This window comes from Nelumbo lutea, chromosome 3 (genome assembly GCF_056320005.1).
Source record: "Nelumbo lutea isolate HS-2025 chromosome 3, American lotus-T2T, whole genome shotgun sequence".
Taxonomy (NCBI): domain Eukaryota; kingdom Viridiplantae; phylum Streptophyta; class Magnoliopsida; order Proteales; family Nelumbonaceae; genus Nelumbo; species Nelumbo lutea.
This window is the reverse complement of record NC_142686.1, coordinates 35,973,653-36,001,049: the sequence shown is the minus strand read 5'-3', so window position 1 is coordinate 36,001,049 and position 27,397 is coordinate 35,973,653. Positions and strand designations below refer to the sequence as shown.

The following is a 27,397-nucleotide window of genomic DNA, read 5'->3' as shown; positions in this document are numbered from 1 at the left end:
CAAACTAGGAGAAGACCTAACCTCTTTGAGAGTCACTCAGTCAAGACCATTATCCCAACTGGCCCTGAGTCAGTCAATCCTATTCGAAATTGTATGGGCACTTCACAGAGCATGCCCCACAACACATCCTAACTATGTATTGGGAACAACTACTAATAATAAGTATGAGAGATGTTCCCAATGCACGTTGAGATGTGCATGTGGGCTCTGTAGGGTTCCAATGTGAACTTGTCCTGTCCAACCAACATCTTAAATGTCACATTTAGAGGTAGGGATGCAAATGGATCGGATCATATTTGAATCAAGGTATATTTGAATCCGACCCGATACTATTAAAAGACAAGCTGTTATGATCTTAAGATTTGATCCAATTTAAATTTCTTAAAAAATTAATAATTTATTAAAAGAAAATTAAAACATAACAATTTAAAAAAAAAAGAAATAACAAAAAATACAAGTATATTTTCAACTATTTTCATCATATATATACATGTTTTTTATAAAAAAAATAATTAATATAACAAATTTAACAAAAATGTAATATAAATGTTATGTTTATAAATAAATAACATATATGTGTTATATATATTTGTATAAATAAATAAATAAATAACATATATATCATATCGGATAGGGGTGATTCAAATCCCCCGATTAGATTGCTGACTAGATCCAAACAAAGGGGAGATTCGAACCCGACAAAATAGGATTGGATCGGACCATGACTCAATCAATTGGCACTCTTATTTAGAGGAGTTCGAATCACCTGCCAACAAAATGCATTCCAACAACCTACTAATGTGGTCTAACACCACATATATCATACATGGCAAGTCCTACTTTTATAATAGGTCTCAATTTCACAATGAGATGTGTGACCAGTGTTAGATCAAGTTGGTAGGGGGTTGGGACGCATTTTGTTGGCAAGAGATCCCAACTCCCTTTGAGGTTGGACTGCCTTAGTGTACCTCATAGCTTTCTACACTAGGTGGCATTAACCCACTCTAATCATCAAATTAAAGTTTACATTGGCACCCCCATAGGAGTCCCACATGCACATTTCAATGTGCATTAAAAGCAAGATTAGATGCAATGCTTACACCGTTCTCACAACCATTTTACAGCCGTGCATTAAGAATACATTCGTACTTGTATGCTTTTTTCATGGAGAGATGTTCTCAATACAAGGTTGCAAGGGATTGTGCGAACGAATTAGGATCAGCTCCTTACAAAGCACTCTTCACACCGACCTCACAATCACGTCCACCTCATACAGGGAACATCTTTCCATGAATATTAAATGCAAGTATGGGAAATGTTCCCCACGTGCAGTCAAGACATGATGTGAGGACCGTGCTCACAGTCTTGTTCGTTGGAAACATCTCCCATACTTGTTAATTAGGGATGTTTCTAATACACGATTTGAGATGTGGTGTAGGGTGTGCATGCGACTTCACCCAACTCACAACATTTATTGATGGGTTGGGATGTGTTTTTTAATATTGGTCAGTTAACCTAATAAGAGTCACTCAACGGTTTAGGTGGGTTAAGGTCATGAGTTATCCAATAAGCCCATGTTTAGTTCATTGCCACATGCCTCGTTCTTTTAAGGGCAAATTTCTTAAACTACCCTTATGGTTTAGCTAATTGACTAATTCTACCCTTTCTATTTACATTGTCTTAGAGCACCCCCCTAAGTATTCTGGCAATTATCTAAAACCTCCTTGCCATCAACACCCCTTAAAAAAAAGATGAAAAAACAATTTTATCCATTATTCTCTTTTAAATTTTCAAAATGAAACATTAATGTCTATTTATCGACGGAATTGTCACTGTAGTTGCCACCATCGTTCATTTGTGGGAACAGTTGGAGTATTTCTTGACCACCACTCATTCCCCTTGTTGGAAATCACAATAGGAGAACATTGCCTTTGCGAGTTGAGCTACAGGAGTTATCTGTTGCAAGCTTTTGGAATCTTTCCCTTGCAACTTTCTGTTTTGCCATTTAAGAGGGTTTCTATCAGAGTACCAATATAGGCTTTGATAGGTCCAATCCCGTCGTCTTTGAGTTCAAATCGGCCCCCCACAACACATCCTTACTGTGTATTTGAAACATCTCCCGATAATATGAGAAATCATGATGTCATCATCTAGAGATGTTCCCAATACACGACGGAAATGTACTATGGAACGTTGTGGGGGGCAATCTTGTGGGAGGCTGATTTGATCTCGTTGTCTTTTGAGAGCATTAAACAACTGGAGTTGTTATACCTCTCGGATGACAAGTTGACTAGGGAAATCCCTTCAGAATGTAGACATTTACAACTTCTTTCTTGGAGAATTTAGGTTTGTACAGGCCACCACTATTGAAAAAATTGCAATGTTTCAAAGAGTTAATTGCCCCAAAAACGGTTATCAGAAAAATATGTGGTCAGGTTTGATTGGAATTTATATCAACTGGATTGGGATTGGGAGGAGCCAAAGTGGTTGCTTGGCCCTTAATGTTTTCGAATATGGGAGGGAAATGGTATGACAACTCGTCATTTGGAAGAGGAGGAAGATAGGGATAGGTGGCATGGCCGATTCTGTGTGTTCTGTTTTAAACTAGACATTAGCGGAAGGAAGGTCATACAACCCCCAATTGCTGAGCTTGACAGCTCCTCATTAGATTAATGGTGGATGCGTCTCGTATTTTATTGGGGGAAACAAAATGCTCTTGCACTTAACAGAAATGATAAACATTATTAAAGATTTCTCCGATAATAATATAACAGAAATGATGAGAGTTTAAAGAATAGATTCTTAAGAGACCAGTATGGTGTTTGGCCTCTCCACAGACAACAAAGAAAAGATACAAGGTTGCAACGGTGATAGCGGAAAAGAACTGGACCTGTGCCAACAGGCTCTCCTGCCATTGCTGAGATATCCACCGTTAGCATCTTAAGTTGGCTACGGAGAAGAACCGTAGCTTTCAAAAGTTGCAACAGTGGCGGCGGTTTCTGTGAGAGTCGAATGTGTGAGAAGGAGATAAAGAGAGAGGAGAGAGAACCAATGCATTCAAAGGGTATTTTAAAAACTTTTGTAAGTGTCGGTCACATGATGTCATATATGACGGAAAGTTAACATATAATAGGATTTAGACAATTGTCAAAATAATTATATATATATATATATATATATATATATATATATATATATATATCATAAGGATAGAAAATTAACGGAATAGTACAGATAGGCCCAATGCAGGTTTCCTATTTCCACTACAGAGCTATAATATTCAAAGTATCAACAGCTCACACTCTATGCATCAATGCCCGCTCATGAATAATTCTAAGCTCTCACCTACTCCAAGAGTCCTTTGGGCCTATAGATTCTGTCCCCGGAATTAATCAATTAACTAAGAGTCTGTTTGGTTTGAGGGAATAGGAGCCTGGAATTGGAATTGGAATGGTCCATTCCCATTCCAAGTGCTTGGTTGATTGGAATGGGAATCCCATCCCCATTCTAGGTGAAATGGGTATCCCTCGTATTGGGGAATGGCCATTCTTGACCCCTCCTAGGGAATGTGATTCCTATTCCGATTTATGATTTTTTTAGGGTAAATTACAAAAACCCCCTATACTATGGGGTATGTGACAAAGACCCTCATTGTACTATGTCCGTGAGACAAAGACCCCCTTCTGTTAGACTTCTATTAAAATCCGTCGTTACAATATTTTTTAATCCCCATACTACCCTTGTAAGACTTCATTTTCTTGACCTCACAAACAACATTGGTAGTAGCTGTTGTAGTGGCGGCGAACTTCGGAACCTCCCTCTCTCTCTCTCTCTCTCTCTCTCTCCCTTGATGAGGAAGCGCGAGTCTGAGCAATCGCGCAAATCGTGAACGACATGGCGGAGCGCTCGTGCAAAGGAGAGAACATGAATTACACATTGATGTAAGGAATGCATGCCCCAAAAAATATCCATTGAGTATTAACTAGTCCAAGCAAACTCAGTTCTCTAAGTAACTGTCAGCGCATTTAGAAGCTGGAGAGTGGAGGCTAGCAAAATCTATTCATTGCATTTTTGCAAGAAGCAATGAATCATACACGGCACACAATGCTAGAACAATTCAAATTCCAGATCAAACAGATATCACATGCTAGAACAATTCAAACTCCAAATGCCCTCCTGTAGACTTGAACTCCAAACGTTTACTCTCCTGGGAAAGCATAAATGGAACTCCGAGATCACAAAACTTTGGTAGCTCTGGTGGGATGGCACACCGTATTAATGCCCAATTCAGGTCCTCAAATAAATGGATGTTGCTTAATCTCTGCCACCCCTCTCTCTGATCCCAACCGATACTCTGGATCCTTTACCAACATCCCTCTACATCCCTCTGACTAGATCTTTTGCCTGAAAACTAACCATCGGGCTTTCAAGAAACATGAGGCTCTATATCACCATATTCGCTAAGGTCTCCTCATTTTCCAGGCCCTTGAAAGGTGTTTTACTAAATAAGAGCTTGTAAAGAAAGATCTCAAATGTCCACTAATCCACAACACTCCCATGACCCTCTCCTTTGATGATCTTAGGAATTAAGTACTCATGGGTGAGTGGTCCCAACAAAGGAGTTGGATGGACTGGGCAATGGTTGGCTCTACCACAAGCAGCCTCGGTGAAAAGCATGAAACTTGCGCCAAGGATGGCTGGAGACTAAAAGGATCTATAGAAGGGGATTCTACACATGGACCTGAAAAGTTTTTTGTGAGCTCCACGATTGATGATGAGGATGTAAGAAGAGTATGATTCATTGCATATCTCAATGACAAATTGAAATCTAAGAGCATGATGTGACCATCTCCTCGAACCAGAATGTTTTTTGGTATAAGATCTCGGTATATAACTCCAAGCATGTGTAGATACTCCAATGCAAGGAGAACTTTGGCAATAGAACCTGCAAAATCATCAATGAGAATTAGCTTCGACAACATAGAAGCTGCGGATTTGAGGGCGTTCAGATCATACGTTGCTGTTGGTGAGGTTGGGGAAGATGAAAAGTATTATAAGGATAATATTAGAATTAAAAAATATTGCAATGGCGGATTTTAAGGAAAGTCTAACGGAAAGGGTCTTTTTCTGGATTTTAAGGAAAGTCTTTGTAATTTACTTTTTTTGGACAAAAATGCCCTCCTCATTTTCAATCCAGTCGAAGTGACAAAACAGAGAATTTTCAACCCAGTCCAAGAGACGAAATTGCGAGAACTCCTCCGGCGAACAGAGAGCCGAACCAACCTCCGGCGAGGTAAGAGCACTGCTGAACCATTCTCCTCCTCCACCACCTCCTCCTCCTCCTCCTCCTTCGAAATCAACCGCATGCTCTGATTGAACCAACCTCTGGCGAGGTAAGACCACTGATTGAATCTTCTTCTTCGTCCTCACCGGATACAATCTAAAATGTTCCATCCTAAACCTCGTGCAGAGTCTGCATCTAGAGCACCGATCGCTGCAGTAGTTCAAAGGGAGAGAGAGAGAGAGATTAAGGGCGAGTGAGTCAAGATCAAAGCTCGTGTTAAATCTTCCCCTACAACATCCATCGATTCCAAGCCAATATTCTTACAGGTAAGTGCGTTCTACAATATTTCACCATTTTTCTGGTTTCGTTTCTTCCATTTTATATTTATGACTCTCTATTTAAGTTGTTGTCTCGAACTGACTAGGGCCTGAGGGAGAGGGATGGATGATTACTGTGATTGATGACCTTCTGATATATATATTTTTCTTTCCCTGTTTTCTCTTCCTAAATTTAAATATGATGTCATCAGTCCAGTTGATGGTTATTTCGTCTGAATTATCTGGCCGACAACTGATCTGAACTCTCCGATAAGCAGAGAGTTTCCCTGTAGTAGGCAATATAAGAAATAGATAAATTATAAATTATGATTAATAAAAAATGATAAAAAAATAATAATAAAAAGAAAAGGGAATACATTGGAAGAAAAAAAAAGTCTCTCTACAGATTAGAAGTGCTAGTTGTAATTAATTATTCCCCTCCTTTCCATGAGCTTTCAACGACCAATGTGATCCCTTTATCTCACACGCATGCTCCCACCTCCTTTATTTTATAGATGAGAGAGGATGAGAATACCTGCTTCAACAATGCATCAAAGTGGTATAATTCATCAAAAAAAATATCAAAGTGCTATATCTTTGGGAGCCTGTTAACCATGATTATTACTTGATATACTTGGTAATCAGTCAATGACAGAAGCATGAAAATGCAGTATTATGAAATACTATACCTTGGAACATCAGGTCTCTTAACCATACTTGTTGTGATGCCATGGACATGAGAATTGAGGATAACACGGTTTGGGTTGACCAGAGTTTGGAATGTACTGTTCTCACCTCCCAGGAGATCCTGAATTGCAATCTCAAAGATTCGTTCGTTCTCTCTGCTCAATCCAGTGGTTTCAATATCAAAAACAAAAATTTGACAAGTTGCTCTAGTACTTTGCTATCTGAAATCTTCTCTTGAATGTCCCAGTATTGAACTCTTTCAAATTCTATCAGGTTTGGCTTATTTATGTTTACTTAGTTGTTGCTGTAACTTTTCTGTCCAACACTTTGTGCCTGATTTCATATAGTTTACTACTCTGTGTGTTTTCACTTCCTACTTTTATATGTCGCTGCTTCCATCTTCCCCTATATTGTTCCTTTGCAGAAGGTTCATGGGTGCTAGATCCATGCACATAAAAACTACAACTGTTTTCAGGTGTGTAAGTTTGGTACTTCTTTGACCAAAAACGGGCCAAGATCCTTGGTTGAAAGAAAGGACTTTCTTTCAATAAAGATGAGACTCTGCACATAGGGTGTTGTAAAACTGAAAAACACATATAACCTGCTCTCATCTGGACTCAAATTAAAACAGAGTAAGCTTGCAACCAATGACATGTCCTGACTCACACAAAGCACTTTATCTTAACCTGAAGAATCAGATAGAAACCATTTTGGTCAGGTGCATTACAAGGAAATATATAATATGTGCATGTATAGCACAGACAACAAATTTAGCTCCATCTCAAGAGAAAACAAACTTCACAATGAATTCAGAAAAGAAACCTGAACTTCTGCATTAACTGTTCAAATGGGAATATCCATTAGTTTATCGTAACCACGACTTAAGAACTCATAAGTTGGCCATAAAGCTGGTTATGAACCTTCAGAATAGCATATCTGCCAGATGTGTACAGGCACCTGCTTACTCATTTTACAGGAGCAACTAAAGTTTAGCATCCTTTGCCATTAGGTGGCAAACTAATCAATGGGTACTTATGCATCATATCTGGTGTGAGAGCAAAATATCCCATTGTTGAATCCATGGGCTTTATAATTATATTTCGAATCTTATCCATAATTGAAACATACCAAGTTTATGGCCTCAATTTTATATGTCAAAGCATGTTATTATGGTACAAGTAGAAACCTTAGTTAATTTACTCTAATGAGTTCAAGACCACACAACCTGGGAGGATCTAAGAGGTATATTTTTTATGGAAAGAGATAATATTATATTGAGAGGAAACTGAAGGGATGAGAGATCCATCGTATGGATGCCCAAATCTTGCGGAATAAGGTGGGCGAATTTTAAAAATTTATCTCCCTTCAACTGGGAATCGCATTATCTATTTTGGAAAAATCATATTTTTCAATGATCAATCTTGAACCATAAATCGAACCAGATTTGAACAAAAGCAGTGGAAGATGATTATACCTGATACGGAGAAATAGTATCTCCCAACGAAGGTGTTCACGCCCAAGGAAGTATCCAAAGACTGCTCCCACTGAAAATGGCGCAATGTAGGATGGAGCAGAATCAATAGTGTTTTCTCCAAGAACCTAATCCTTCGCAAGAAATAGCAGGATGGCACGTGAACATAGCTTTCCACCAGTCCCTTCACAAGGAACTGATGTCAAGATCGAATCTTGATTTCTCCCACTGAACTGGAGATCGAACTCGTGTTAGTTTAGAATGTTCACAGCTAGGGGTCGGGTGTAACTTTACAGTTTTGCCCATTAATCTCTAAGGTCCAGGGCAATACTGAAAATCTGGTCCGGTTCAAAGATTCAATTAATCCTATACTGCATGTGCCTTGGGTCTCACCCTGGCGGCTGAGACAGGCCACCCCAACCAATTTGGTGGCACATCAGTGTCAGCCTTATCAGGATAGGTCTCTCTAGACCGTCCCACTAGCTGCGAACATTCTAAACTAATACGAGTCTCATTAAGTGTTCAGTTTAAGGGTATTGCACAGAAACACACCAAAGGAACATGAATCAAATATGTACTTTATTCATTTACAATAAACTCATAATGTACATCATTCCGATTGAAGCTAAGAGCATACAAAAACTATCTAACAGAAACAAATAAGAGATACACCAAGGATTGAGCTGCCACTACAGTGAGAGGCTATATGAATGACTCAAGGTCAATTACATAAGCACCCTCAAGATGAGGCTATCCAATAATCCCCTTATACCCACGTTCCCATACAGAAAAGGCCATGTCTCACAACACCCATGAACTCCAGCACAGATAAGCAGGAACATGTTGCAACTTCATTTCTCTTCACCTCATCTTTTTGAGCAGATGATCATAGTATGGTTGCTGTCATGACTGCACATGCTCTTTACTTAAATAAACTCTATAGCAATTCCACCACTGTTAATGGAAAGCACTAACTAGTGTTGATGCCTCTCAAGAAATGACACCAAAATTTCCATGTTATGATCACAGAAGCAGCAGCCTGTTTTTTGAATGCCCATTCTAATTCTGATTTTCTTGCAATTTCTGGAAAATTCAGGTATTTTCATGCAATTTCCTGCAAAATTTCTAGCATTTTCATGCATTTTCTGAATTTGCTGCAAAATTGTTGTAATTTTTGAATTTTTCCTGTAAAATTTCTACATTTGTTTTTGCAATTTCTGCAAATTTTGAGTATTTTCATGCATTTTCTGAATTTGCTGCAAAATTATTGTAGTTTCTGCATTTTCCTGCAAAATTTCTGCAGTTTCTGCATTTTTTGGTATTTTCATGCATTTTCTGCTTTTTTATTTTTATTAGGGGCAAAATTGGAAATCATGGCTGATTCCAATTCCAGCCTCTTGATGAACCAAACAGCATCAATCGGAATCCGATTCCGATTCCTGTTTGAACCAAACAGGTAGGGGGAATAGACCATTCTGATTCCGAATCCAAGGGATTCCCATTCCAATTCCGATCACGAACCAAACGGACCCTAAATCATACGAGTAGTTTAATAAATTTGCCATTCTTTTAATTCTTACCGATTCGGGCAAGAATGAATGAGACGTGGGCGTTTTTATAACCATTTCTTGCCGAATGACAAATTCTTTCCATAATGAAACTTGGCTCTCTAAAAACAAACATATGTAATTTCGTGCCCCATTTTTCCATTTTTTTGAACCTCGACTCTTTGCCTCTGCTCGACTGAACCCCCATCCCTCTCTCCCTGCAAGGTAAAATCAAAATGTCTGCGGTTCGGTGAAGCTAAGATCGATCTCTCTTCAGTTCACATTTCAATTTCACACCCTGTCCACTTTTTCGTTCGCCTCTGTGTGTGTGTGTTCCAGCCCAAAAACAGAGGCTTTTAATCCTGTACTACCTCTCTTTCTTCCGTGTACTTCTCTCATTCTCTATCTCTCTTACGCTTTAGAAATCCAAATCTGAACCCTAAGCAGCACGAATTCAGCAGTGGCGATCCATAGGTGTTACAACGCAAACCAGAGTTGCTGCGGTGCGATTTGATTTCCTGCAATTATTAGTTGACTTTAGACCTTGTCATTCTGGGGTTTGGCTTTCCAGTGTGAACCACTATTGAGTTTATCTTTGCATGAAATCAACGCAAACCAGAATTACAACGCAAAACGGTCTTGGTTTTCTACCAATTCTACACGAAAGGTTTGTTAGGTTTCTGCTATATTTGTCATTGTTGAATGCAGATGTATTTGGATTCTTTGTAGCTTCTCGAGTTGATTTCGGTAGATTTGGTTTCCTGTGAAGCTGTTTTTAGAGTATCAGAGGATAAATTTATGAATTAATAAGATTATGACCGAAATATGGGATGGCTGTTTGAATGGATTGCTTGTCAATTGAATTGAAAGACAAAACAGGAATCGGTTGATAAATCCCTGCATCCGGTGCTCACCTAGTCTCTCTCTCTCTCTCTCTCTCACAGACACACCCTCTATCACCCTCTCTGTAACGTTTTTTCCTTTAAACATTTGAAATACTTGAATTTCTTTATTTCTGTTTTTTTCCTGTTATTTTGCCCAGTATTTCCTTCAATTGGTATCTGGAATATTTGCAGTTCAGCTGTTACAAATTGTTGTTGGAGCTTTGAGGCTCTAACCTACCTCTTAGAAGGGCAATAGCCTGAAAATGCCTCCAATTGGGTTATTTTAAATGATGGTTAAGAGTCTGTTAAAAATGTTTGTTTCTCAATTGTTGCTATTTTAATATATGACCAAGTGATGATCAGTCTGGTGCAGAGTTTGAATTATCTGTTAACAAGTTTCCCTGGGTGTCTAACGTGGTCTAAACATTTGGTCATTTATTGACTTATTATGAAGAATGTCACACTGCTTGAAGTAATAGCATCATTTTGGTTAATAACTTGTAAACTTCATAATCAGCAAATGTCCATTTACCCTTTTGACAACTGAGGAAGTTGTTATATATTAGGGCTTTCAATTATCTGGAAAATTTCCATTCTTTGGGAGCTGCATATGGATCATAATCACCCTACACACAAAAACACAGCATCACTTGGTAATCATAAATTTGAAGAGTGAAGGTATTTTGTTCATACCCAACAAACTATAAGAAGTTGCAGGATTTTTCCAAGGCTATGCCAATGAAAAAAGTCATAAAAAAGGCTAAGAAAAAGCTCTAGCATAAAGGAGGATCCATGAGAGAAAAAAACCATTTTTCTTCATCAACTGAGGCTTGAACTAATTATCAAGAGAGGCATCCATTCAAGCATTCACAAATAGTTAAATGTTTCTTTATATAAGAAGCTACATGGGTTTCTATATTAAAACTTTGAAAGACCAACATCAGTTGCAAAAGCAAAACCCATCAGTACTAATGCACCCATAGGATTTTTTGGTGAATTAAACGTGGTCATTTAGTAGGTCATCTATCTGATGGAGAGTCTAATTCAGTCACAACATCCCTCTAATGGTAGCAATAAGTGGATTCATGGAGGGACTTCTCTTTTAACCAATTCATCATTAGAAAAATATAGAGAATGCATCTTGTGCAGTTTCTGTTATTTTTCTGTAATTTTATATTTTCCTATAATTTCTGTTATTTTTCTGAATCTCTCTATAAATTTTGTATCTTTTCCTGTAATTTATGTATTTCCCATTTAATGAATTAAAAGATTAATGGTCTGGGTTGGGTCAAGGCGGGTTTTGGTTGAATAACCATTTAATTTTATCTAAATGGGTCATTAATAGGTTGGTAGATTAGATGGTTTGGGTTGAAGCTTAACCCAAACCCAACCTGCCCACTTGTCTCCCCTATCCCTGTGGCTTTTGAGGAATGCCACCTCACTGGTTATCACTTCTATGATACTGGTTGTTTGGTCATGAGTTTTTCCCCTGATACCGTATTCAGAAAACATCTTGTGTGAGCAAGATTTTTGAGTTTCATTTTGTAGGGTGTTTTCTTTTGCAAGTTGCAAAAGTGCTTTCTCTCTGTCAAAGATTGCCATTGAAGTATCACAGATGATGTTTGGCACATGCAAAGATTTGTCCCCTCTACAACATTCATCTATTTCTCTCTCTTTCTTCTCTCTCTTTGTTGGGTTGTGCTCCATGTTGATTGGAATTTGCTACTCTGAAAACTCTCCAGATCATTGGAATCTGCTTCTCTAGTGATGATCACCCTTTATGGTGTTTGGTAGCGGTGACCATTCTTAGCCCGGCCTAGCCTGCAAAGTACCAGGATAGGGTCTGCAGTTTTCTGTTTAGACCTGTCCCAGCTCACCTATTTGCAATATATACATATATTTTTTGAAATACAATACCCATTCATCATACGGCTATTACAAAAAGATACCTAAGATCTATACCCTTAAAGCTTAAACCCAAAATGCCTAATATTTCCCATGCCCATTGGTTGCTAATTTTTCCTACGCACTGTGTTGTTGTCTGTCCTTCCTCCCCCTCAAAGTCTCTAACCCTAACTCCTGATCATCAATTCTCTACTACTCAGTTAAGCCATGTCACTGGTTGAAGAGCCCACTGTACAGTCGTTGATCCTGCTATCTAAAATTTGCACAAGCTTTACTCTCCTCTCAAAACACTAAAATGCTATACTCCAAATTGTTTCCAATTTAGGTTAGGGTCTCGTTTCAATTACATCACACTGGGCTCAGTCTTGACCCTATTCAATCTTACGACTATTACCAAGTTCCATCCGTACCTATTGGATGTTGTCAGGTGTCTCTTTCAAGTTGTTTTTTTTTTTTTTTTTTTTTTTCCTTTTGAGTGGAAGTCTATGTTTGGTTGTGCACTAATTACTTTTAAAAAATGTTATTTTTACAATCCATAACTCCATCAGGTAGGAGGTATTGTTTGATTAGCAAGATGAATAATTTGGTGGATATGAAGGGATATGAAGATTGGAAGATTGCCAACTGACAACCTGGTTGCATCGTCAAGCACGCACACACTGAACTTAAGTGCTTGTGATTAAGATGGATCAATGAAAATGTTGTGGGTTGATATTGCTAACTAGTTGGGTTTTAATTTTTTTGGGCGCTTGCGATTAAGATGTGTCAATGGTAATGTTGTGGATTGATATTACTAACTAGTTGGGTTTTTTAAATTTTTTGGGCTAGACCCAGGCCTAGCCCTTGGGCAAGGCCAACTAGTTAGGGTGGCATAACTTTAACTAGTTGTTGAATAGGGTTATTCCCCCCCACCCCACTCCTTGGTTTTCTGTATAAAGCCCAGGTGCCATAAGCACACATTCTCAAACCTAAATGGAGATGGGCCTCCCCCTCCAAACTCCTTGCAAATGGAAATTGGTCAATGGTCAAACGATACCCTAGGTAAAGCTCTAGACACTAGTCCTCCCCAATGTTTCTCCCATTCAACAAAGAAAAGGAATCTATCCAATTTAGAGCAAACCGGGTTGGCTTGGTGATTGGACCAGGCAAACCTACTATGTGACGGGGGTAATTCCTTAAGCTCAAAGGCAAAACTAATTAAGCCTTCTCATTGCTAGTGGTGATACCTTGACTCTTGCCATTCGTTTCTTTAGTGAATCTTATGACATTAAAGTCTCCCCTATACATCAAGGTCCTTCCCAAAGATCTCTAATATCACCCAACTCCTCCCACAATTCATTTCTCTCCCTCTAGTCATTGGGTCCTTAGGTATTTGTTAGAACCCACTCAAACCTATCTTTTACTTGCTGGAACTTCGAGGAAACTGTAATTTTTTTTTTTGATAAATAAGAAGGATAAATTCCATTAATAAAAACTAGTGCAGTTACAAGCTTCCCGTGGAGAGGCACGAGCTGTGTGCTCTCCTAACAGTAGGAAGAAAGACAAAAGATAGAAAACAGATTCAGTCTACAATTGAGCCCAATACAAACTTTCCCTATTCACCCCTTGCTTTGCAAGACCATCAGCCATAGAGATTACTGATCTCCCCACCCATTGTATTCTCACTGTCTAGCTTCTTGTTAGGTAGTTGAATTTTTTAATTTCATTCTTAAAACACCACACTATAGATTCCCGATTTTGTAGCCAACCCACTATCACCTTAGAGTCCCCTTCTATTATCAACTGTTCCACACCTATCTGCACTGCTAACTATACCCCCTGGATAGCGACCGCAAGTTCCGCCCTAGTAGAGTTTCCAACTCCTATGGGTCCTGAGAAAATAAGAACCACATTCCCACTCTCATTCCTGAGTACCCCTCCCACCCCTGACGGACCAGGATTATCAAGACTACTTCCGTTGAAATTCAGCTTCAAGAATCTTTCAGGAGGGGGTTCCCAAGCATACTCACTTTAGTCCTTATGGATGAACAATTAGCCACTGCTAACCAATTCCTCCAAACATCATTAAATGAGAATTGATGGAATAGGTCCAGTGATTTTAGCCACAAGATCACCCTATTTAGATTGCAGTCCTTCATCTCTTCTGGGCTCCTCTCATTCTCTTGGAAAATTCTGGCATTCCTTTCTTTCCACACGGACCAGATCAGCGCTGCTCTTGCACACCTCCACGTAATTCTTCCTCTTCTGTGCTGCCAAGGGAAGAAAGCATGATCAAAAAACAAACTTGCATCTGCTGGCCTAACCAATCTGCACCCAAACAATGAGAAGAGCCACTCCCATAACTCTGCAGTAAATGAACAAGATATTAGTATATGGTTACAGTCCTCACCATGTGACCTGCAAAGGATACACCAGGAAGGTGAGAGACAGAGGAAACTGTAAGTTTACCCACAAGCTCTTCAATTCCATTCAGTCTTTTGTTTCTCCACATGGTCAGTATTCCCACGGAAGACCCCCCTAATTGACTCCTCTAACCTGCCAAATACTTCTAGCCCATCTGCTATCAAACTCTGCTAGCTTTGTTTCTTGAAGGATAACAATGTTAGGGTTTTCTTTCCTTGGTACCTCCTTTATAATTGCTCTTTTCATAGCACTACCTAAACCTTGAACGCTCCAATTCAAGATCTTCATTATCAACTTATTTTGATCTGCTTCTTCTTACCTCTCTTCCTATTTCTTCCCTTTTACCCTCTCCCTTCTTGCACTAAGGCCCCATTTGCTTTTCGGTAAGTTAGTTACTCGGGTAAATGCACTTACCCAGGTAAGTGTTTTACAGGAAATACGTACTCGGGTAAGTGCATTTACCCATGTTCTTTTATTTCCCATGCTAATAAGGCAATGACCATTTTATCCATACAAATCCATTATTACAATGGGCATTTTTGTCCCATTCAAGTGTTGGCAGAAAGTTATTTGCCCACCTAGGAGATGGGTATCACTTACCCGGGTAAGTGATACCCAAGAAAATAAACTTTCCCTAGTCCCCACATAAATCTGAAAAAAGAACATTGGCCAACTTTCCCCCTCTCAAAATCCAGAAAAAGAATGCCCCCTAAATTCCTTATCCCCTTCCACATCTAACTCGATTCTTTCCACTTCACTTATTAGTTTTCTTTTTTCAAATTCCATCACCTGGGTGTCTTGTGGTCACCTAGGCTTGCCTAGGTGCCTTGACAACTATGCACAAGAATCCAAGATCATAATGTTTGAAACTTTGAATCCCATTTGAGTGAGGGATAATCAAGGAAAAATCACATGGTATGGACTTAACATCCAACTTTCCACAAGGAGATAACACCCAAAAATACGAAGAGGAATAGAGAAAAGGGGAGTCAAAGGGATTGGAAAGAAATTTCATTTAGTAAAAGTGGGACAGGGTATGTAGGGAGAAGAAAGGTAGAAGTTTAGGAATCAGAAAATTGAAGCATTTCAATAAAGCTTTGTTGGGGAATGGCTATGGAGGTTTGGTTTTGAGAGGGAGGCTCTTTGGAAGAGGGTGGCAACTTGCAAATATGGGGTGTGGGACTCAAGAAAAGAGAAGACCTCTTATGGAGTGAGTGTGTGGAAGGGTATTATGAGTTTCCAGTCGGCTTTCCTCAACTGTGTCTTTCAAAGTTGGTGATGGTTCAACAATTAAATTTTGGGATGATTGGTTAGGCATTGGAAAGTTGTATGACCTTTGCTCCTGATTGTATAGGTTGGGTAGAAAGAACAACTTTGTTGTGGAAAATTTTGAGATCAATCAAGGTAGAGTATTGTGGTGTCCAGGATTTTGAAGAACTTTAACGCATGGTGTCTGGGGCAAGAATTTTAATGCATGATACCATTATTAATGAAATATTGAGTCAAGTCCCTTGTAAAATAAATATATTATAATTGCAATAAAAATATATAAATATTAATATGACACCTATTTTCTTGATGAGTAAAAAGAAGGATGAATTCATTCATTAATTAGAATTTGTAGGATAAGTACAACAAGAGGTTGTGAATACAATCAAGTAGAAAACATTATAGCCTCTATTATCCCACCCAACCCTTGCATTTTATGGCATGGCCTAGAAAAATTGTTGCCTATTAATTCCCTGTTTTGTCAAACCATAAGCTAAGCTGTTGGTACCCATTGAATTTCAATCTGTATATCCTTTGAAAACCATTTAAAATGGTTAATTTCATTTCTGAAGCACAAAGCAGCTCTCATGTCCTCCATTAACCAGCTAATAAACACCTTGGTGTCGCCTTCAACAATTAACCTTTTTTGCTTCCATCTCCTTGGCTTTCTTCACCCTGACAATTGTTACCTTCATCCTTGCCCTTACTGAGCCTCCTCCTACTATTTTAATGTTTTTGATTTATTTTGCATTTTTCAGATTTTTTAAATGCTTTGCACCTTGCTTCAAAAGGGCATGCACCTTGCCTTGTGCTTTACGCCTTGGGCACAAAAAAGCCCTTCCACTTTTAAAGCACTGTGTAGGGCATTTCTCTTTTTTCAAAATACATGTGAGAACCATAAATATTACTTTCCCAATCATTACAAAGTAATGAAAGTCAATCTTTCAAAATAAGCCAAGGTAGAAGCCAAATGATCTATTATTTGCTCTATCTTCTAATTGCCTCCAAGGCCAAACATGAGCTGCTGGATGACCAACTGATGTTTCTTGTAAACAATTTATTTGTAATTTTTGCTGCATCATTCCTTGAATGGGTTATTTCAATTGTGTAGAGAGACTGGGCCGAATGGGCCCTAGTGCTTGTTCTCTTGTTAAGTGGCGTTCTTTTTATTACTTATGTGTTAATGGGCCTGCTAACTTCTTTTTATTTTTATTTTAAGTTATTGATGAGCTGGCCGCCCACTTAAGGGCAGACTTGTAATTAACCTCGATTAAGTTTGGTTAATAAAAGATTAGTGAGAGGAGAGAGAGAGAACTATCGAACTATCTTCTTCTTCTTCTCAACTCTTTCCTCCTATTGTTTTTCCCCGTTTTTCTTTACTTTTTGTTGCTACAATTAGAAACTAATCTCAGATTTGGAGGATTGAATCACATCTTTGGTATCGGAGCACCTCTTCCTTCCTCTTTTCCTTTTTTTTTCCCGTACATCCTTTGATTATAAGAATGTATAGAGAGATGAGTTGTTCATTGTTTAGAGAGCTTTTGTGCCTAGTTGGTAGAGGGTTTGGAGAGATAGAATTTGGCCATAGATTGCCAAGAAAGTGAGGTTGTTGATTTTTGCCCAAAACCCTAGCCGACTAGAGAGTTTACAATTACAGGGTAAGAAGACTCTTTAGGTGTGGCGCTCAGTGCTTGGGGAGTTCTTTTTGATCTCTAGAAGAGGGCGGTTGAGGTTGGAAAGAGTTTAAGAAGCTCTGGTAGTAGTGTTTGACTCTTCTCCCTGTTCTTCCACGAAGCCGGGTACATTGAAGCTCTAATTTTGGGACTTGTAGGTACTGGACTAACCTCGGTTAGGTCCATATAGACTAAAATTCTTGTTTTTGGATTTTTGTTTGGTCAATGGAGCAATCTGGAAGTGAGTTGAAGCAGATTCCAATGTTCTTGATCGGTCTAGTAGATTCCTTTGTTGACTGGAGTGACCACAATTAAAATTGATGGAACAAATTACTTAGCTTGGGCACAATCTATAAGGATTTATGTTTGTAGTAGAGGTAAACTGGGGTATATCATATGCAATAAGAAGAAAGCGAAAGAGATTGATCCCACATATGAAAAATGGATGCAAGAGAACTATACACTGGTTGGATGGTTAGTCAACTTTATACAACCTCACATAAGTCAACATTACCTCTGGATGACTTCAACCAAGGAGATTTGGCATAATTTTATAGAGACATTGTTAGAAGTTGAATGTTGCAAGAGCTTATAAGTTAAAGAATGATGTGAATAATTTGAGACAGGGGGAGAAGAGTGTATCTGTTTACTACTCTATGCTGGAACCTTTGTGGCAGGAAATTGATGTAATGGAGACAGTTGTATGGGAGAGTACCAAGGATGCAGAGGCATTCAGGAAACTGGTAGAAAGAAATAGGGTTTTTGAGTTTCTCAAGGACTCAACCCTGAGTTTGATGTTATAAGGCAGCACATTCTGGCTAGAGATGAAGTAACTTTTGCTTAGGCATTCTCTATGGTGAGCAATGAAGAGAGTAGGCGGCAAGTACAGTTACAAGGACCACCTCTAGAACATTATGCACATGCTGGGATAAAGCCAAAGGGGCCAATTGAAAATAAAGAGGTGATATGTGAATATTGCAAGAAGCCAAAGCATACCGAGGACACTTGTTGGAAGTTACAACCAGATCTTCTTCCAGAGAGGTTTCAGAACAACAACAATTCTAAGAAGAATGGTCAGCCTGGGAAGGCTAAGAATGCAAATGTTTCTATGTTACCTGAAGGTGGGAATAGGGAAAGTGAGAAGTCTGCTATGGAGCAGTTGGCAGCAGTGAAAGTAGAATTGAGAGGTACGGGAGATTAATTAATCACTTGGAAACTACTATTGCAGCGTCAGACCATATGGCCAACATGTCTAATATTTTATGTTCATATCAGCTCCTTTTTGGCCGAGAGAAGATATCTCTTGCTGATGGGTCTCTTGTTCCCATCTCCAACAATGGGGATATGAAAACCTCTTGACTCCCTTATTTTATACTCTGTTCTTCATATTCCTAACCTTAACACCAATATTTCATCTGTTAGTAGTTTGACTAAATTCATGAATTGCAGTATAACATTCTTTCTTAGTCATCATGTTTTTCAGGTCTTGAAATCTTAGAGGACGATTGGGAGTGGTCATGTGGCGAACGAAATATATTTGCTGGGCACACTTGATAGATGTCTTGGACCACCCGGTGGAGTAGCTTTGGAGTCTATTGGTAGAGTCATGTTATGTCATTTATGTTTTGGTCATTTGCCTTTTTCTGCTTTGAGTCATTTGTTTCCAGAAATGTCTAAAGGAGTGTTTTTGTCAAGTCTTCATTGTGAGTTATGTGAACTTGCAACACATTGTAAACATTCTTATTCAATCAGCAATAAAAGATTAGTTTCTCCTTTCCATATTGTGCACTTCGATGTGTGGGGGTATACCATTTATTTTCTAGGGGGGTTACAACTTACAAGTATTTGGTTAAATTTTCTCAAAAAAAAAAACAACTTACAAGTATTTTATTTATTTTTTGAGAAAAAGTTCATTTTCATTAATGACTTCTCTCGTTATACTTGGATTTACCTTATGAGATCCCGGGATGAAGTACTACCTATTGTGAAGAAGTTTCATGAACTTATCCTTAACTAGTGTAACACCCAGATCAAAATATTCCGATATGATAATGCTAAGGAATATTTTGAGAAGAATCTTTCGTCATACTTTGATGATTTTGGGGTCATTCATTAGAGTTCTTGTTCCTACACTCCACAACAGAATGGAGTGGTGGAAAGCAAGAATTGGCATGCAATTGAGGTGGCAAGAAGTCTCCTCTTTGCATCTCATGTTCCTGTTAAGTTTTGGGGGGATGCTGTCCTTATAGCTACATATTTGATAAACCGTATGTCGTCCTGAGTTTCAAAACTCCCTTTAGCCTTCTCTTTCTTGTTGAGAGCTCTTTTTTCTTCCCCTCCAATTTTTTTGGGTGCATTTGCTACGCCCATGTTCACAGTCACCAGAGACAAATTTGAGCCTAAAGCACACAAGTGTGTTTTCTTAGGGTATGCCTCCACATAGAACTGATACTGTTGTTTTGATCCATTCTGTGGCACCCGTCTTGTTCTGGGGATGTCACATTTGCGGAGTCTATTTCTTTCTTTGGCACCTCTTGTGAGGGGGAGCATTCGAATGAATTGCTTGCTATGTCCCAAGTTGTTCCTCTTTCAGTTCCTCTTGAGTCCTCTATTGAGTTGCCTACTTCTGTTGGGTCGTCTTCCATTTAGTCTCTTTCACATGTTCCAGTTCCCCCTCCTCCTCCGGCTCATCCTCCCACATTTACTTCTCATCCTGTACTCCAACGGTGGTACCAAAGACGAAGATTAAGGTGTGAGAAAGTTGTTTCCCCTCTTTCAGTTAAGCCTCTTCCACCTCCCGTCACTATTGAGATAACATGTCAGCCCTCCTCTACCCCTTCTGAAACCTTCACAGACCTTGATCTTCCTATTGCCCTTTGTAAAGGCAAAAGGAAGTGTACAACCCATTGCATCTCTAAACACCTATCCTACAACCTTTTTTTCCCAACCTATTATTTCTTTTCTTGCCTCTGTTTGTACATATGCTGTCCCTGGGTTTGTCCCAGAAGCTTTATCTAAACTTGAATGGTGGGATATTATGATGACTGAGCTAGATGCTTTACATAAGAACCATACTTGAGACATTGTGGACTTGCCTGAGGGGAAGGAGCCAGTTGGTTGTAAATGGGTTTTCACTATCAAGTATCACTCTAATGGCATTAATGCACTATTGAGAGGTTCAAGGCCTGGTTGATTGCTAAAGGTTATACTCAGATGTATGGTGTTGATTACCTAGAGACATTTGCCCCTGTGGCAAAAATGACTTCAGTTCGAGTTCTGTTATCTTTTGTTACTACTTTTGATTGGCCTCTTCACCAATTTGATGTTAAAAATGCCTTTTTAAATGGTGATTTACATGAGGAAGTTTATATGTCTTTACCTTAGGGGTGTATGGAAAGGAAATGCAAGGGAAGGTGTGTAAATGTAGAAAGTCACTTTATGGCCTCAAATAGTCTCCTAGGGCATGGTTTAAGAGATTTCGGGCTGCTCTTGTTGCTTTCAGTTATACACAGACTCAGTCTGATTATACTTTATTTGTTAAGAGGAGAGACTCCTTGGTGACTTATCTGATTGTTTATGTTGATGACATTGTGGTTACTGGTAATGGTTCTTAGGAAGTGACTAGTCTCAAAAGATTTCTTAATACTGAATTTGAGATCAAAGACTTGGGTGACCTCAGATATTTCCAAGGAATTGAGGTGGCTCGGTCTAAGGATGATATTTTCATCTCTCAATGCAAGTATGTTCTTGATTTACTTGCAACAACTAGTAAACTTGGTGCTAGACCGACTTCCACTCCTATTGACTTAAATCATAAGCTCTTAACTATTGATGGTGAATTGTTGATTGATTTGTTAGACAGTTTTGTATGCCCTTAGCTCCAATCAAAATGATGTACTTTATGAGTTTATTGTAAATGAATAAAAATGCATATTTGATTCATGTTCCCTTGGTATGTTTCTGTGTAATACTCTTAAACTGGACACTTAATGAGACTCGTGTTAGTTTAGAATGTTCACAGCCAGTGGGTCGGTTTGGGGAGACCTATCCTGACAAGGCTGACAATGTGGCGCCACCAAGTCGGTTGGGGTGGCTTGTCTCAGCTACCGGGGTGAGACTCTAGGCACATATAGTGTAGGATTAATTGAATCTTTGAACTGGACCAGATTTCCAGTATTTCCCTGGACCTTGGAGATTGATGGGCAAAACTGGAAAGTTACACCCGACCCCTAGACTCGATTATGATACTGCACTAGGTGTCGGATTGGGCTGTCTTTGATGTACCAATCAGTGAGATCCTTAGCGGGGGTCAAAACCTGGGTATGTTGGGACAATCTGAGAATTCATTTGAGTGGGTGATCATAGTGACATGATCAGCCCCTTTGTCGGACAAAGGTAATGATCGGGGATGCACTCTCACTGATGGAAACCAAGACTGCCGGCATCTGATTTCAATCGTTGAGATTTGTTTTGCAAAATATATTTATATGAGATATAAAAGTATATAAATTATGGTTTCGAAATGATTTGCAAAAGGTTTTAATTCCCGGGATCCATACAAGCAGAGAGTGCAACACTGTTCCTTGCAGCCGAGGGAGAGGTCCTCTCTTGTCGGGCAGTGTATGATCATTATGGGCTGAGAGGTTAAGTGTAAGATCATTGAGGATAATACCTAATGGGCTAATCTTGCATCTGCCCACAGTCCCTGAGTATTACAAGGTGGCTTGGCCCAGGGACCACTTAAGGTAAGTGTTGGGCCCATAGAGCCCCATTTGATGGGTTTCAGGGGGTGCATTGTCCATAACGGTGTATTCGGCCAGGCCTTGTAACAAAGGCTGGGCTGAACCCATGTGGCTGATGTGTAGATTAATGTTTGGGTCCCACGCCATACAAGGAAGCCCAACTGGGTAGCAGTTTGGAAGGCTAAATGAATACATAACCTTAAATGGGCCTTAAGCCCATTTCGAACTGGGCTAATTTGATTAGTCACTTAAGGGGCGAATTCTGAGATGGATCAGCTGATAGGATTGGGCCTACACCCTATCCACTTAGAGAGTCTAAGATTTAAATAAGATTTAGATCTAGAAACTTCCTAATTAGATTAGGAGATGGCTGATCTAATTTGCAGATAAGATAAGGGTTATCCATTATATTAAAGGGATTTCTAATCCAGATATGATTTGGGTTAGCAACTCCTAATGGGATTAGGAGCTGATCCCTTTAAGTCTATAAAAAGAAGAGGGGGTGGCGGCCTTTAGACATCACAAGCAAGCAATACAATCCAGAGATCCTTGTCTTCAGAGCTATAATCACAGAAGAGAGAATCTGCACCCTGCAAATACTCTCTTGCCGCCTCCTTCCTGCAGCCGCCGCTTACAGCAGTTCGATCTCCAGTTCTTGGAAGAAATCAAGATTGAATCTTGATTCCAATCTTTTGGAGAAAAGATTGGTGGGAGTTGTATTCACAAGCCGTCCAGGTGATTCTTGAGAAGGGTCAAGTTCTTTTGGAAGAACACTGCTGATTCTGCTCCACCCTGCACTGCGCCATCTTCAGTGGGAGCAAATTTTGGATCATTCCTTGGGCGTGAACACTTCCAATGGGAGATACTACTTCTCTCTATCAGGTATTATCTCTCCCTACTCCTTTTGGTTCAGATCTGGTTCAGTTCATGGTTCAAGAATGATCATTGAAAATATGATTTTCTAAATAGGGAATTCGATTCCTAGTTGAAGGGAGAAAAAATTTTTGAAATTCACCCCCTTATTCCGCAATCTTTGGGCATCCATATGATGGATTTCTTGTCCCTTCATGATCGTGGAGTGTTTCAGAGACTACTTGGGAAGCTGTTATATCTTTTCATGATTCGACCAGATATTTCCTATGTAGTGAGTGTCAGTAGCTAGTTCATGCATTCCCCAGAGATGCACATTTAGCAGCTACAGAGAGGGTTTTGTGTTACTTGAAAGGTACTCCAAGGAAGGGTACCTTGTTTGCTAGGCATGGACACATGAAGTTGGAAGCATACACTGCTGCTGATTGGGTTGGATGTATTGATGATAGGAGATCTATTTTAGGATACTGTGCTATGGTGGTAGGGAGCATTGTTTCGTGGAGAGTAAGAAGCAATTTATAGTGACTAGATCCTTGGCTGAGGTAGAGTACAGGGTAATGGCACATGGAGTTTTAGAACTATCGTGGCTTAGATCACTTTTGGAAGAATTGGGTATTGATCATAAGAAGCCAATTATGCTATATTGCGATAACCAGAAATTTATTAACACTGCACATAATCCAGTCCAACATGACAAAACTATGCACATAGATGTTGATAGGCATTTTATATGGGAGAGAGTTGCTTTAGGGGAGGTCTGCTTGCAGTAGGCAAATCTGGACTGTAATTAGTCCAATTCTTGATTCAAATTAAAAGAAAAAAATATATTGGAGAAGAAGAAGAAGAAGAAGAAGAAGAAGAAGAAGAAAGGAAGAAGGGAGAGAGAAGAGAAAGATGAGAGAAAAGAGTGATAGGCCTTAGCTGCCGCCCCACTCATCTATTTATAATAACATAAAAAAATAAGATGGCAATTACATTAAAGCCCCTATTGCTTACATAAGCAAATAACTAATAAACTAACATTGCTAACAGCATCCTAACAACAAATATAAAGTAAACTAACTAATAGCAGTAGCAGGGACCACAATAAATAAAATAACAGCAATATAACAACATTAATTATTGCTCTACATTTCTACACTTGCCATTTGTTGTTTCCGAAGAACAGCTAGCTGATGTTTTGAGAAAAGGTGTTCCAAAAGGGAAGCTGATACATTATATAAGCAAGGTAGGCATGATTGATATCTATGCTCAGCTTGAGGGGGAGTGTAGAGAGATTGGGCCGAATGGGCCCTAGTTATTGTTTTCTTGTTAAGTAGTGTTATTTTTATTACTTATTTGTTGGGCCTGCTAGCTTCTTTTTATTTTTCTTTTAAGTTATTGATGAGCTGGCCGCCCACTTAAGGGCAGGCTTGTAATGAACCTTGATTAAGTCTGATTAATAACAGATTAGTGAGAGGAGAGAGAGAGAACTATCAAACTCTCTTCTTCTTCTTCTCAATCTCCTTCTTCCTCCTACTGTTTTTCCCCTTTTTTTCTTTTCTTTTTGTTGCTGTAATCAGAAACTAATCTCAGATTTGGAGGACCGAATCACATCTAATTGTTTCTGCAAATAGCTATTTCATAAACACATCTTGTGCACATACAAATGATAATTCCTTTCTTTAAATAACAGAAATTGATAATGCAAGGGATGGAGCAATTGAAAAGTCAACTGCAGCCATGGATTAATCAAGCAGAGGAAATCATTCATCAGATTCCAGCTGCTCAACTATATGTTGCTGTGGGTGTTCTTTTTCTGACAACTACTTTGCTCTTCTTGGGTAGGCAGTTCCTCCTTATTTTACTGCAACACATTGCTTTTTTTCATTTTTCTGATAAGTAAGTTGAATTTTATTAGGAGAAATCAAAATATATGACATTACAAGCATTCCAAGGAGAGGTATTATGTACACCTTCGTAACATAAAGCAACAATAAAACAACTTACATTGAGCGCAATAAAGATGATCCCTATCAACCCTTTGCTTGGCTGATGTAATAGCCACCTCATTTACCATTCTTCTCACCCATTGAATTACCTAAGGCTGCAACTTGGGCCGGGTTGGCCCGAACCCAACCTGAAAAAGTCGGGTTGGATTGATGCTCGGGTTAGGGTTGAAATTTATGAACCCGACTTTACTTCGGGTTGGGTTAGGGTTGACCCCTCGGGCAACCTGAACCTGACTCTATAGTACATATCATATATAAATATATGCTATATATAATATTATCATACATTGATTTGTTTAGATGCATGATAGTTGTATAGCCCCTACCACATACTATCATTTATTTATTTTAAGATAATCACTTCACTAAATCCTAATTGGAAATACTAAAACTTTAATAACATATTTTATGTTTTTTGAATATTTTATTCTTTATTTCCTCTTTGTTGCTTGCCACCCATAGCTTGCAACCTATAAAAGATTTATTATAAGTCATAACTGTCATTTCAAACACTTTTTTTTCCTGAATTTTGTACTTAGAGAACCAATAAAAATATCAACAAACAAATACTAATAAAACATAGGATTAATATATGTAGTGAAAGTTGAGTTTAGATAGTAGATTTAGAAGTTCTACAAGATTTAAAGGGATGGGAAGAAGGTTGGGTTGGGCCCAACCCGAGCCTAGCCCAACCCAAAGTTGACTTCGGGTTGGGTTGGAGGTATTACTATTTATTAGTTAGGGTTAGGGTTAGGATCGGGTTGGGGGTTTAGAACTTGGGGTTGGCCTCAACCCGACCTAACCCGACCCGACTTGCAGCCCTAGAATTACCAAGGGCATATTGTTAGTTAGCCACTTAAACTTTTTTACTTATCCTTGAACTCTTAAATAACAGTCTCTGGCTTCTTTAGCCATCCCACCACTAGCTTGGAGTCTTGCTCAACAACCAGCTTGCTCAAATTCATCTCTTTAGCTATCTGCACCCCTTGAGTTACTGCTAGAAAAATTATAAATAGACAAAATGAAATATTTAGTCACACATGGGAGGTAAATGGCATGACCCTCACACATCAGAGTTCACAATATTAAAAGGAAACTGAGATATTTTATTACGCATTGAAGTTTATCCTCCAAATTTTGAAATTGGGATGCTCTTTAGGTTATATGAGCCTTGAGGTTGAGGGAGATTCACATCATTGTTGAGTGGATAAAAGCTTAGTGATGGGTCCTTGGCAGAATTATCATCAAATAAGAGAAGCAAGATCCTTGGTTAGGAACTTGCAGACCTCATTTTCTTGGGTTTTAGTGTCTGCAAATTCCCTATTTGACTCCCTTGCCAAAGGTACAAACAAACAGGAGTTGCATTGGTATCGTATTCCCCATGGTAATCACTTGTTGCATGGAGTCAAACTAAAAATGAGTTTGGGGTTAGCAGCAAAAGGGGCTAGCTCTTCATTTTTTTTCTGTTTTATTTTCTTACATGGGATAGGTAAAAGCCTATATAACATATTGTGTTTCTATTTAATAAAACTCTGATTCAAGTTTTAAAAAATCGCAACGTATCGGCAGATACATATCATTCCAGCAACATCTCGATACATAGAACACTACAAATCCAGTAGTTTCGTTCCTTTTCGTTTGTATTGGATCGATATGGACCCGTATCGGGTCTGTATATTTTGAATGTATTGGCTGATACATATTGTAATATTAGATTCAGGAAGTGGGGTGAGATTGCTAACTGTTCCCAGACCAAAACAGTGATGGGTGTATCTTGGACCCCCCTTCCTGCAGGTTTCATAAAACTAAACTTTGATGGGATTTGCAGAGGGGATTCTGGACAATCAGGGATTGGGGGCGTTTTTTGGGACGAGAATGGGGTTGTTCTAGCCATGTTTTCAGGCCCCATTGGAGTGGGTGGCTCTCTCAGAGCCGAGATCCATGCAGTTATGGAAGGAATACAGAAAGCTAGGAAGATGAATATCAACAAACTCATAATTGAGGGGGATTCGGAGGTGGTCGTAGGATGGCTGAATAACGACAACAGTGGTTTATGGCATTACAGTAATGAGAGGAGGAGATTTAGATGGCTGGTTCGAGGAATGGAAGTTAAAATCATTTGGGTAAAAAGATCAGCTAATTCCTTTGCTGATGGATTAGCTAAACAAGGGGTGGAGAGGGAATCAATGTTTTGGGCACAACTGTAAATTTATTTTTCTCTTTCTCTTTCTTCTCCTTTTTCCTTTCTTGGGGCTCAACTGCATTTGGAAGATAAGAAAGTTTGTCTTCCTCTTTGTAATTTTTATTAAGATTATATAATGAATTGTGTTATTGATAAAAAAAAATTAGATTCT

At 39.0% G+C, this 27,397-nt stretch overlaps 1 protein-coding gene and 1 pseudogene across 7 annotated transcripts in view; one reads left to right on the top strand and one right to left on the bottom strand.

The window, feature by feature from the left end:
• The window catches only part of LOC148864230 (uncharacterized), a 53,251-nt gene that overhangs the window by 3,812 nt on the left and 22,042 nt on the right, over positions 1 to 27,397 (top strand). The window contains exons 1-3 of one of the 7 annotated variants that reach the window (XM_088976571.1): positions 4,907 to 5,293; positions 5,471 to 5,610; positions 24,728 to 24,875. In XM_088976571.1, the coding sequence (XP_088832697.1) occupies positions 24,737 to 24,875 (139 nt within the window). In that variant the 5' untranslated portion in view covers positions 4,907 to 5,293; positions 5,471 to 5,610; positions 24,728 to 24,736. Of the gene's footprint in view, positions 1 to 4,906; positions 5,394 to 5,470; positions 5,611 to 9,322; positions 9,974 to 24,727; positions 24,876 to 27,397 lie in introns of those variants that run through there. The other 6 variants (XM_088976570.1, XM_088976569.1, XM_088976573.1 and 3 more) reach the window with 6 other exon arrangements.
• LOC148864231 (uncharacterized) lies at positions 5,840 to 6,989 on the bottom strand (annotated as a pseudogene).